We start from the raw sequence: 13,668 nt of genomic DNA, 5'->3' as shown, positions 1-13,668 counted from the left end.
CCATGAGTGATATGACCACACCTGGCCATAGAATTATCATTTTCATACCTGTTTGAAGTCTTAATCTGATGCTTCATCATGACTCTTAATGCCCAACAGATTATGCCCAAAGAGTATAAGCTTTGCATCGATATAAAGGCTTTTAGTAAAGTTCCAGCAACAAGTTATGTCTGCTTTTCAAGGACAAGTCTCAGTAAACACAGAAATGCTTCTTGGGAATGATTTTTTATTTATTTATTTTTGGACACATAAGCCTATGAAACAAAGGGAATGTAAAATTCTTTTCATTCTCATTTGTTGGGTGGTGATGGTGACAGGATGGTAGGGGAAAAAGGACAGAAGACGCAAATAATTACACAGTTTAGGTAGTCTGCAAATATAAACACATGTGAATAACCCTAAATGAGAAATTCTTGATGAGCAACAAATACTTTTAGAGGAATTCAATCAGATCAGTCTAGATATTCTCATTATGATTGAAATGAGAAAATGGGAAATTTTATCTAGCAAAGAAATGACATAAGTTTTTTCTGAAGAATTCACCAAGTAATTGACAGTTGGTTTTGATTGAGGCAATTTTCAATTGCTGTGTAATCAAGGGCAATAAAAATTATAATTTCATGAGTTATTTGGTCATTTTGCTTTGTAGTGATCATGATAAGACCTCCAAAAAGACCTCCATGAAAATAATTGTAGATGATGGAGCAACAACAGTTGAGAGGATTAGGAGGCACAGAATTCTTCAAAGAACTTCATTCTCCTCTCCAAATTGAATAAACATAACTGACACTTGATAACTGAAATGAATAGAATAGGATATTTGAATTTCAGAACTGAAAGGAACTTCAGAGACCATTTTAGTCTGACCCATATTAAAAAAAAAGTTGTCCTATAATATTTCCACTGAATGGGAGTGGTTATTTAGCCTATGCTTAAAAACATTTTAATGATCAGGAACCTTTTGCCTCTTGAAGAAGTATGCTTCATTTTTGGACAAAACTAGTTGTTATGAAGTTTTCTCTGTATTTTTTATTCTGCCTTCTGTGGCCGAATGTGAACAAGTCTTCAAGATACCGGCCATCGACCCCTCTGAATTTTCTTTACTCCTGACTAAACATCTGTAAATACTTTAATCAATCTTTTAAAAATCTGAAATTTAAGACCTTCATCATCCTGTTTGTCCTGCCTAGGACATCTGCAAGATCATTTCTTAATAAACTGATATCTAACCATATCTACCTATCTTGTACTTATGAAATTAGTGTTTTGAACCCCAAAGTAAAACTTTATATTTATATTATCAAATGTGGTTATGTTTGATGCACTCTAGTGTATTAACCTATCAAAAACTACCTATCTTGTACTTATGAAATTAGTGTTTTGAACCCCAAAGTAAAACTTTATATTTATATTATCAAATGTGGTTATGTTTGATGCACTCTAGTGTATTAACCTATCAAAAACTTTTTGGATTTTGATTCTGTATAGTGTGTTAGTTATTTTTCCTAGCCTTGTGTCATTTGCAGATATGTTAGAAATATTAAATAGCATAAGACTAAGTACAAACTTCTGGGACAGTATTCTATAAATCTCTTTACAAGTTGATCCTGAACCACTAATGACTATTCTTTGACTCTGCTTAATCAAATACATTTGAAAATATGATTCAAGTATAAGAAATGAGAAAAGGTACAGGCTTGTAGACTACACAGAACTCCCACATCTAGATTGTGAATATTTTGAGAAAAGAACCAGAATATAAGTAGCATCAAATAACATGAAAAAATGAAATGGATCACATTTGACCAGATTCAAAATAATTCACTGCTAATGTGGAAATAATTCTTAAATCTGATATTGTCTATCCAGATCAAGAATTCATTAGAACAATGATCATAGGTAATGCAAAGCTAAAAGACAATAAAAATGAGACATATGATATGTGATGAAAATAATTTAAATCTGACTTATTTAAACAAGTTATTGATGACTTCAGATGGCAAATAGAGAAATAGATATAGACAATGATTGTATTAAACTATTTTGTAATTAAGTTTATCCAATGTAAATCAATTACCATATCAGCAAAACCAAAAGATTTTAGAAACTATCTTAGCCAGTAAATTTGAACTCTTTGCTAAAGGAAGAGAGACATTTGGCAATTAACATCAACTTAGAATATAAAATTTTTGAAAAATATTATGCAGGATAATTGAAGATTATGATAAGTATCATTTCAGGAAAACATGAAAAACTTTTAAAAGAAGAAAATATTTAAGGAAAGCCTGGTGAGAGAATCAATAAATAAACTCATCCTTAAGTTATCAATTGATTGAATAAACTGCTCTTGTTTCTTGGAGTAAAACATAGATGACTGGATTCTAAGATTAGGGCAAAAGATTTGGATAGAATGAAATAATTACCCTTGTTTCTCTGAGTTTTGATAAGTGGGTGTTGGGATCAAAGGAAGTAAGCGACAGCTTGTGAAAGTAGCAACTTATTCAAGGGAGAGTCAGGGTGAAAATGGTCCACATAGGAGTAGGCTTGTGCTTTCTGATAGTGGTTAGAAATCTGTGTTTTGAATGAAATGTAATTCAAATCAGTTTCTTAGCTAATGATAACTTTCACAGGTGAATGGTCATTAGATCTTTATTACAAAATCCATTTTAGTTTCCATTAAACTTTAACTAGAAATGTAAAAGTTATTTTAGAAGTAAGAGGATCTCCTTTTTATTTCCTTGCTAAATCCATGCTAACCTCTTCTCCCCCACAACCTAAGTGCGGGCCAACATGCAATTTCCAGACACTTGATAATTTTGTCTCTTGACTAATTTTATAACTTCTTATAGTTTCACAAAGCATAGTTTTTCATGTGTAAGAGGATTTACAAAGCTTTGAAAGTGGTTCAGTAGAATTTACAGTAAGAATTACAAATTATAACTTGAGGGACATCACTGATTACATTTTTAGTGGTGATAGAAGGCAGGTGATTGTACTTTGACAAATATGGTTTCTGGTTTTGTTGCCAAGAATTTTCTTTTGAGTGTAAAAGACAATTCATCCATACTTGTCATAGTCCTAATAAAAACATATCGGTATAGTACTTTAAGGTTTGAAAAATGGTTGTATAAACATTTTATTTAATTCTCTTTTTTTGAGTCAATGCTTGTTAAGTGACACAGCTTCTAAGTATCTGAGGCTAGGTCTGGATTCAGTTCCTCCTGACTCCAGGACCACCGCTCTCTCCACTGTACCACCTAGCTGCCCATGTTGATTTAATTCCTACAACAACCCAAAGAGGTCTGTTCATAAGATGTTATCCTCACTATACAAATGGAAACTAGTGCACAGAGTGGTAAAGTGGTTAAGACTTGCCAAATATGTGAAATACAAATTAAAGACATCTTTCCATCATACTGTTGCTAAGAAAAACTTGGGAAATTATTTGACCTGTATATGTCACCATGAAGCAATGGGATCTTCTCTTTGAAAATGGTGAACCAATATGAAGTAATATGAAATAATGAACCAATCACTTTTTAGAATGAAAAACGAATCTAGAATTTAAGTTTAATCTCACATAGAATATACTGAAGGTTAACGAACAAGCCTGATTCAGCCTATCATTTGGACCTATTCTTGAGTCTACTACTCCCTGTCAGCCAGTCAGTGAACTGGCATTTATTAAACACTGTGTGCCAGGCATCATGCTAAGCTCTGGGTACACAAAGAAAGGCAAAAAGAAGGTTCTGCTCTGAATTAGCTCACAGTCAAAAAGGGGAGACAACAAGAAAATAACTAAGTACAAAGAAAATTATACATACATATGTGTGAAAAATTAAGAGAAGTCTCAGAAGGAAAACTCTAAGAGTAAAGAGATTGGGGAGGGAGGAACCTTCTTGTAGAAGATAGGACTTTAGCTTGAAGGATGGTAGAGAATATAAGTGGAGGAGAAGGAAGAGGGGAGAGAAGAGAGACACAGAGAGAGATAGAGTCAGAGGAACAGAGATAGACAGAGAGACACAGAGAGAGAGGGAAGAGAAGAGAGACATACACAGACAGTGAAACAGACACATAGAAAGATCTTTTTTCAAAGGTAAAGAGGGAGCCTAGGGAATGATAGGACTGACCTTTTGCAGATGTACTTTGATTAAATAAAACATACAAACCTGTTTTCATATGGCTTTGATTGAGACCAAGAATTTTTGAATAAAGGAAAGAATTGTTGATGTGAAATATGGTAGACAATTTTAATTTAATAGGTTAGCCAGTATTTAAACATTTAAAAATATTTTGTATGTAGTATCTTTAAGGTTTACAAAACACTTTTGTACATTGTCTTCTTTGATCTTGAGCAGAGATAATAACAGTTGGTTAATTTATATTATATTCTTTTTTCTATCAAAAGCCAAATGTTTACATGGCTGTACTTGAAAAAGACAAGCAGTCATTTAGCATTTATTTAGTACTTACTATGCCCTAGCTAGGTTTTATGAATAACAACATATGAACAGATTACAAAAATGAAATTGTCCTTGTTTTTAAGGAACTTACATTCTTTTGGAGAAAATGGCATGTAAAATATACTTTCATACTTATAAAATTTAATATCTTAAAGCTGTATTAAGACTTTGGGGGATATTCTACATAAAATGTATTTCCAGAGAAGAGGCAGTAACAGCTGGGGAGAGGAAAAAGTTAGGGAAGACCTCATAAGATATAGCAATTCAGCAGAGCTTTTAAAGATGCTAAGAGGTCTAAGTAATAGATTAATGATATGTTGACTTTAGTAATGAATCATTCCTGTTCTTTCTCATGGCTAGAGTGGATCAAGCATCACTCTTGGAATCATTTGGATTTGGGTTCAAGAGTGACTTCTTATGCATACAGCTTGTGGAATCATAAGGAGTTCTCCTAATTTCTTAGTGTCTTAGGCAACTTTTTAGGACTACAAGTTTCAGATGAATTGCCCATACATTTTAGTAAATTCCTTTATTGTCACAAGTCAAAACCTAAGCTGGAAAGGCTTTGAAGAATTACCCTAGCTAAACTCAGAAAGGCTCATGCAGGATGGCTTGTAGAGTGATGAGAGTTTTTGGTTTTGGCAGTTTTCGAAAACTGTCTTCTAATTCATAAAAAGATAGTGATTTACAACAATGAGGAATATGCCCTCATTGACAAAAATCATAGCTCCTTGAAATAAAGTATATACAAGAGGGTTCTTATAAAAGTTGGAAGTTTGATCATTGAGTATGGATATTTTTATAGCTTTTTTTCCCCAGATAATAAAAAATAAATTTTTTAAATCTCACTTTGTGTTTTTTCTTTCCTTGATTTTTGATTTTTTTCTATGAAATTGATCTATTTATTGGATTTATTGGTTTTTTTATTAGGATTTAATCTTAAGCTTTTCCTTCACTAGCATTTCTCATTCATGAAATGTGTTATCTTGTTTTTGTTGCAGTATGGAAGAGAACCAAGCGACTGGACAATCTTGGTGTCTTGAATGAAAACACAGGCGATATTATCTGTATGTTACTGGGGCAAGCCATTGTGTTTAGATTTGTGATAGATTTGTTTGGCTGCCAGTTTATAGTTGTATGTAATGTATTATCATTGTGTTCCTGGGGGTGATTGCCTCCACATGCCAGAGAATAGAAATAACAATCATGTTACTTTCTTCAGTAAGCTTGCCTTGTTATAGTAAGTAGCTAAGATGTAAGCCATATAATATAGAGTTTTCCTCACAACTTTTAGTGCCTCCTCTAGTGGCCTTCTCTGTACTCATGATTTAGAAGAAAATATGCTCTTCTTCCTTTGCCCCTTAAGCATTTTACCCTTCCTCCCTTTTATTTACCAAAGGAGACTTGAATGACTAAAAGCTGATTCAGATGATTTTTATCATTTATGCTTCCTAAAGATGTTAACATCAGTAGGATGCTCTTTTCCTCTGTGGTTATCATTTTTCTCTGTTTTTCTTTGAAACATTGGAAAAGCTGGATTTGCTCTCTGCTCTTACACTTGGGTTTCACAGTGAATTCCCCTCTGCCAAAAACATTTTGCTTTACTCTTCTCTTCTACACCACAGAAATATTGCCACAGAGGATAATGATCCCTATGCTAAATTCTGGATCTAAAATGTCATTAATAACCTTCTGTTAGAACCTTATGGTTTTTTTTTTCTTTTATTACATATTCACAGGGGGGTGTTCTCCAGGGAGGCTTCAGTTTGCAAAGTTCCTTGTCATTGCACCTGGAGCCTCAAGGGGTTTTCCTCAATATCTCAGCTAATAATCTGCACTTTAGTTCATTATTACTCACTCATTCTCTCCTTTTCTAATCTATTTAACCTCCACATGCTAGCATTTAGATATAGAGCACTTATCTTGTAACTAAAATACATTGTAAATTTTTTTTTTTGAACTTCTAAATTTCTCTGTATGGTATTAGATACATAAGGAGCTTCCTTCTTGGGGAATGTACTCTTCCTCCTTTTTAAAGATTCTTTCAAACTTCATAGTGGCCTGTACTCTTCTCTAATCACAAAAACAATTTTATTGAAGAATTGAATTATCATTGACAACTGTGAAAGAGAGCTTTGGGTTTACATTTTTTTTTCAAATAAATTGTAAGCACAGAACATAATTCAATTTCATAAAGGTATGACTGTACTTCTTACTATCTTTATTTAATTGAAAATGTTTGTCATTTGTGTTTGATTCTTATAGTTAGTATATTTATCTCATATTGTTTTTATTTCCCATGGTCTGCTGCATCACCAGCCTGGAGAGATACCCAAAGAAACACACATGACAAGATAGAAGAATTATTCTGCCTTGTGCCTTGAAATGAGAGATAGAGTTATAAGAAATATTCATGAATTTCTAGTGAGAGAAATAATAGTGAATTGTATGATATTTCCCTATTTTAATTTTTTCAGCTGTAATAAGATGGAAAGATCTGCTCTGATTTAATAGGTACTCTTTGCTACAAATAGAGGCTGTAGATAGAGCATATGCATTTGTATGGAGGGAAGAGGGGAATTCTGGAATGAAGAAGATAATGAAAATGTTCTTTATAAGTTTTTTTGATGTGTTGTTATCCTGGAAGATACTTCCTAATTCAGACCTTGCTCCTGAGAAATATAAGATTGTCCTTCCCACACTTAATATTTAAGATTTATTTTTCTCTTAGTAAATCTTTTGACTTCACTTCAGAAATGATAACCTAGAAAAGACTGGAATCAGATCTGTAGACTTAAAAAAAACAAACAAACAAACATTTTGGCAACTATATCTGTATAACTGGTTCCCTTTGGCATTCTATGTGCTTTATTTTATGTATTTAAAAAAAAACAGATCTATAGACTTTATCAGATTACCAAAAGGAGTCCATTACACACACACACACACACACACACACACACACACACACACAAAACAACTTCTGCTCCACAGGAAAAAAAAAAGGAGCTGCTTTTGTTAGTCCTTTAAAATGCCATTTTTAAATTTAGTTTTGAAATTGTCTGTGTGGTTTCCATGATCACTATTTGGTCCATGTCAGGCATTTTCTGATATACTTAGTCCTTCAGGATATAACTCACATTTATACAGTGCTTTGAAGTCTACAAAGCACTTTCCTCACCAAAAAATATTATGAGGTAGATAAATTAAGTATTTTAATCCCCAACAGATGAGAGAGGTTCAGTGATTCTGTTCATAGTCCCCCACTGAAGTATCTGAAGCAGGAAGTGAATATTTTTCAAATCATTTGATTGTAAGATCAGTGCCCTATCCATAAAATCTGGGTGTGTCTCAGTTTATGGAGAGAATGTCAAGGGGAGAACATATTAGGATGCACAATCTTGTCTACTATTTTAATTAGAACTAACTATGCTACTAACTTGTTAAATGAATTGGGAAAGAACATCTGCACATCTTTTTTCTCTGTGTTCTATTTGTTTAATTGTGGTGGATTAATATAGCAATAGTAACACATTATAACTAGGCAATTATCTATTTTTCAACAGTTAGTTATAGTAACACTAATTGATCATTTAAGACATAAAATAATCTAACATTAGGAACATGTGAGCCTAATCTGCTCAAAGAAGATCAACAAATTAATACTGTTGCTGATATTTGCATAATTGACTGCAATTATTTAATGTTTAATTGGGTTGATCAAATGAGATTCAGGAACTCACATGAGCATGCATATAAACAGAACTGATGTTACTTAAAGTGATAATGATTAATAGTTGTTTTGCATTTTCCTTTTTCCTCTCCTTTATTGAGTTATTACTTTCAGATCAAATCTATCCCCCAGATTTTTATACATCAATAGAAATCAAGATTTTAAAAATGAAATATTTCACTTCATGTGATATCAGACATCTACCAAAATGGAAATGTTGCTTAATTTGTACTTATAACTCCCATCTGGCATCAAACATTTTCTTTGTCAGATTCATTTTTAAAGAGTGCAAAATCAAAGAATGAAAAATTAGATCAGCACATTCCTTAGATACAATAGAGAATTGACTTATCAGAAAGAATAAAAGAAAATTAACAATTTGAGCTTTCAAAACTGGTTAGATAACTTAAATGATAAAGTGATTCATTATGTGCCTGACCTAGGAACTCTGGCAAAGAATCTTTTATTTAAACCTTGTAGAGAGTAGTCTCTGGATTGGGAGTGAGGAGATGCAGATTATAATCTCCATTCTTCTACTAACCAGCTCTTTATATTTAATAAATCAGTCTACCTTCCTGGACATCCATATCATCAGAAAAATTCAGACTAGATATACTACAGTGGCCCTTCCAGCTTTAACATCCAAAAATTCCATCTCTCTAGGAAGTACACCTTTGTTAAAGGCAATTCATTTCATTTCCTTGATAGAAAAGATTATTTTTTTTCTTTAGCTCTCCAAGGGCATAGCACAATGTTATGAATATGGCAGGTACTTTAAAAGCTTATTGAGTTGAATTATAGCATTACAGGAGGAAAGAAAACAATCTAATAACTGATAATATCAAGTTTGTGAAGAAAGCCAGTTTTACCACTTTTAGGAAAGCAAGAAATAAATATCAGAAGCCAGTGATAGAACTGTGTTAATGTGATGGATTGCCTTAATTTTAGTATCTAAAAATAATTTTTCCATTAGCCCATGGAGATAGAACCATCTTGGGTCATTTTGGGGTAGATTTTGTTAAAGGACTTTGTTTTTAAATATAAGACCCTATGGCAGGGAGGTAGAAGCCCCATGATAGCCATTTTAAAATTATTTATGTCTTCTCTCTCTCACTGAGCATGTTAAACTTGTATTCCTTTTCCTTAAATAGTTTTTCTTTATCCCTGAAAACAGGTGATAATTGTACCTTGTATCTAAGGAAATGTGTATAACCAGAAAACAAACCATATTTGTTCTTTAACAGAGAAATTTTTTGAGTTCACACTTGGTATGCTTCATGCAATAAGTCATCCAGGCTTTCTTTGATTCAAAGTCTTCTGTATGAAAATGAAGCAGGCCACTTTGGTAGCTGTTATGGAAGCATTACCAGTGGTTCTTTATAGCATTTCATATCCATGAAATATAGTCTGTGGATTCTTTCATAAAATGATGATTATTTCTTTTTTAAATATCTAAGCTCTAAATGAACTATACTTATACCTAGCAATTAGAATTTGTGGACACTTTATTCAAATAGGTTGGTTGGGATAAGAATTGCCAATTTTTTATTCATCTGATTTCCTTTTAAAAAGTCCCATTTGATTGGCAGCATGCTAAGAATATTGCTGTTTAAGATTGTCTTCTTGATTGCAATCATAATAATACATTTGGTTAACAGTTGCTCAGTGATTTAAAAGTTGCATGAAAATGTACATCTAGATGTTGTGGAACTGAATCCAGAATGTAGTTATTGCCTTCAAGGAGCTTACAATCTAGAAGTACAGGATGGATAGTATTTGACACATTTAAACAAAAAGGAGAATAAGTTAGTAGAAAAATTATTGGAGGGAAAAGCATATTGAATATTTTAATCTATCCTTTTCAATGAAAACTGCTTGTTTTCTATTTCTTCTTTTAATTCTTGTAGGGAATTCTCTACTTACCACTCAGCCACTGAATATGGCATAAGATATGTCATTTCCTAATTAACTAATGCTATGTTGATGTAGCTATTCTGGGTTATACTAAATTGATGCAACATTTTTTATAAGAAAGCTCAGATAATAGTATTCCCACTGTACTTCTTAATCCTTAAGAGAGCTAAGTCCAAAGTTCCTGTGCAAAATATTATCTGAAGGGGCATCTAGATGGCACAGTGGACAGAGCCCCAACCCTGAAGTAAACTCAACTCAAGTTCAGATTCAGCCTCAGGCTGTGTGACTGGGCAAGTTCAATTGTTCCACCAAATCCCAATTGCCTCACCAAAATGTTGTTTTTTTTTTAATTCTAAAACAAAACAAAACAAAACAAAAAAAAAAACAACAACCCAAAACCTTATCTGAAAATGAGATTCACTGGAGACTGTATTATGGAATGAGCTAGTTTAATATATTAGATCATATATTAAGCTATTTAGGAAATGACAGGTGGAAGATTAATTTTAAGCCAAGTCTGTGAAATGTGTTTCTTTCCTGAATACCAGTTCTTCAAAGTGTTGTAAGTTTATGTCCTTATTGTTGTTGCCAAAAAATACTCTTTTTAAAAATCCTTATTCATTATCAAGGAAGTTTTAGTATTTTTTAATTTTCTTCAATGTACTTTAAAGTACACACTTCAACAAAATATTTATTGGATTTTTCCTATATTTATTTTTTAAAAAATGAAAAAATCAGGACTCAAGAAATCTTAATGTTCATCTGGAATAATTTCCTGTGATTAGGATACTTATATATTTGCTTCTAAAAATACAAAATCTTTGAGACTCAGTCTTTGAGAATTTTTTTTTTGCTGGTCAAATCAGGTTATTAGATCTTATTTCTTTTTGCCTTTATAATTTCTAGTACTAAAATCTCCATTGTTAACAGGACTTAACAGTTGAATAGTTTGCCACACATTTTAACATCATCGCCGAACTCTTATTTGCAAAATAATGTGCAGGTTCTGAGCCACCAAGTATAATGCTGGCACAAATTAAATTGTCATTTTGTTCATTAACTGATAATAATATCTAATTAATTATTCACATCCAAGGTTACATTGAGTGAGTTCTTTCTTAAAGTTTGTACAGAATGAAGATGTAGAAAAGAAATTCAGAAGCAGAACAAGAGTGATAATGAAAGAGAAAGGGATATGATTCTAGAAAGAACACAAATATTTCATTTTTCTTCCATCCTTCCAAAGAAAGATCATTTCTCTTTCCCTGCAGAATGCTTATAGTCTGCTTGTCTTTTTAACCTTGGCTTCTATGCTAAGGCTAATTGTAGGGACCAAATAGAAATAGTGCCAGTTATTATGTATCTTCAAGAAAGTCATTTTAAGTTCACAGACATATTTTGTGATAGGAGCTGTGGGCAATTTTGTCTTTTATTCCCTCTGAGTAGTGCAAAGCTGAGCATAAACAAAGCAGTTAATAAGTGCTTACTGAATTGAATTAACTTATTAGGATATCTAATAGAAACTACTTTGGACAACTAAAGAGCTGACATGGAGTTAATCCTAGAGATTTGAAAATCCAGTGTCTTTTTATAAAACTCTTGTATGTACTATCAATTCTTTTTCCTTTCTAGGTTTTTTTTTATGATAAATTTTCTTGGGGAGAGGAAAACTATAAGGAACAAAAATAAAATTATTTATTGCAGATTTTCTTATCTGTTTCTCAGATTGAAGGATTACTTTGAATGCTCCAGGAATTAGATGAATATTGTAGTTTCAATTTTAACTGTGAAATTAAATATTTAGTTGTATTTTCTCCAGCCAGTTATCAAAATGTACATAAAAATAAACAGTAATATAGGATGAATGCAAGAAATGACTTAAAATAATACTTCACTGATAAATTTCCAAGATTTTAGGAAATGCTGTTAGACCAGATCTTGGAAAATAAGTTGATCATTATAAAGAGGTGCTCCCAGTGAACTGAAAGAATTGATTCAACTATAGATAGATATATCCCATTTATACCATAGTCTTCATGTAGAATTTGAAATTATATGTACTTATTCAATAATGGAAACTTGATAAAAGAGAAATAGATTAGAGTGATTATGTCTTATCCCTGATTTTATAGAAGTTTAAGAATATTGAAAAAGTAGCTAAAAATGTAGACTTTTTGAATCTTGTTTTCTTTCATCTGAATATGAATATAGCTGCCACTGGAGTGATAAAACTTAGCCACTACAGTCTTAAATTTCCTAGTTTATGAGGTGGCTAGTTCTGTACCAGTTTGTGAAATCCTCTTTAAGTAAGAAAAATTGGTCATTCAGCAGATAGAAAGAAATATTCTGGAAGACTTATGTTTTCATAAATGTTTGAGCTGATGTTATGTTACAAAGATTCAGACACACTAAAAGCATCATAATAACATCTGTAAGGAAAATATAGTGGGTAAAGTAAAGGAAACTCTACCTCATTCTTCTTTAAAGGTTTTGTAGAAGCACAATTAAATTCTCATAATGGCTTTGTTACACATGAACCATCTGGTGTGAACGAACACTTTATATTTGTATGTCTAAAGAACCTATAATAATTGTATTTTGCTGGCAATAGATACATTCTTTATTGTTTGCATTTTCCTCATCCAATCTATAATTACACAGTATTTCTCTCTTCAATAAAACAATTTAATGGACACCTGTTTGTGTGGTATTAAGGAATCAGCATTGTTGGATGCATGCAATAAACTTTAATTGCCATTTTTATGATGCTTCAAGGTTTTTGGTTAGAGGATGTAAAAACAGTGTCATTTTAGCATTTTAAAAATAATAACATTGAAGAGAAGGAAAAGAAACAAGGGTATGAGGAGGAAGAAATATTAATAACATGTTGATGTTAAATATATTAATTTCTTAAATAAAAAACTTTCAAGAATATGGATTTATCTTCTGTAAAATATCATTTCTCCCTGTAAGTTACTGTATAATATATCATGAGTAGATTTCCTCTTCTTGTTCATCTTAAAAATTAATCTACTACATCAATTGAATTGTATATTCATAGTAGTAAAAAAGTGTTTGGACAAAAGATACTATGTAAATGTCACAAATCAGTTCTCAAGATAAAATATTAATATAAGTAGTATTTATCATTATATAGTTTTTACTATGTGCCAGGTACTATATTAAACAATTTTATTTGAGTCTCACAATAACCCTGGGAAGTAAGTGCTATTATTCCCATTTTACAAGTGATGAAATAGCCAAATGGAAGTTAAGTGACTTGCCTGAAGTTGCAAACAAGTATCTGAGGCCAGATTTGGACTCATTTTCCTAATTCCTGTTTGCCTCATTTTGCTCATCTGTAAAATGAGCTAGAGAAGGAAATGGCAAACTATTACAGTCTTTGCCAAGAAAATCCCAAATGGGGTCATGAAGAGTCAGATAGGATTGAAAAAAGACAACTTCCTAACTCTATCCATTACACCATTTAACTCTTCCTCAATTTGTCCTATAAATAAAAGATATGAATAGTCCAACTTTCTAGCCAAATCAAGAACT

At 32.0% G+C, this 13,668-nt stretch overlaps 1 protein-coding gene across 2 annotated transcripts in view; it reads left to right on the top strand.

Moving 5' to 3' along the window:
• Positions 1-12,805, top strand: part of BCAT1 (branched chain amino acid transaminase 1) — a 104,147-nt gene extending 91,342 nt beyond the window's left edge. The window contains exons 11-12 of one of the 2 annotated variants that reach the window (XM_031938466.1): positions 5,465-5,530; positions 6,783-12,805. In XM_031938466.1, the coding sequence (XP_031794326.1) occupies positions 5,465-5,506 (42 nt within the window). In that variant the 3' untranslated portion in view covers positions 5,507-5,530; positions 6,783-12,805. Of the gene's footprint in view, positions 1-5,464 lie in introns of both variants that reach the window. The other variant, XM_023504472.2, reaches the window with a different exon arrangement.
• Positions 12,806-13,668: the final 863 nt, after the last annotated feature.

This window comes from Sarcophilus harrisii, chromosome 5, assembly GCF_902635505.1.
Source record: "Sarcophilus harrisii chromosome 5, mSarHar1.11, whole genome shotgun sequence".
NCBI lineage: Eukaryota > Metazoa > Chordata > Mammalia > Dasyuromorphia > Dasyuridae > Sarcophilus > Sarcophilus harrisii.
Note: the sequence above shows the minus strand (reverse complement) of the source record. Positions and strands in the feature narration are given on the sequence as shown.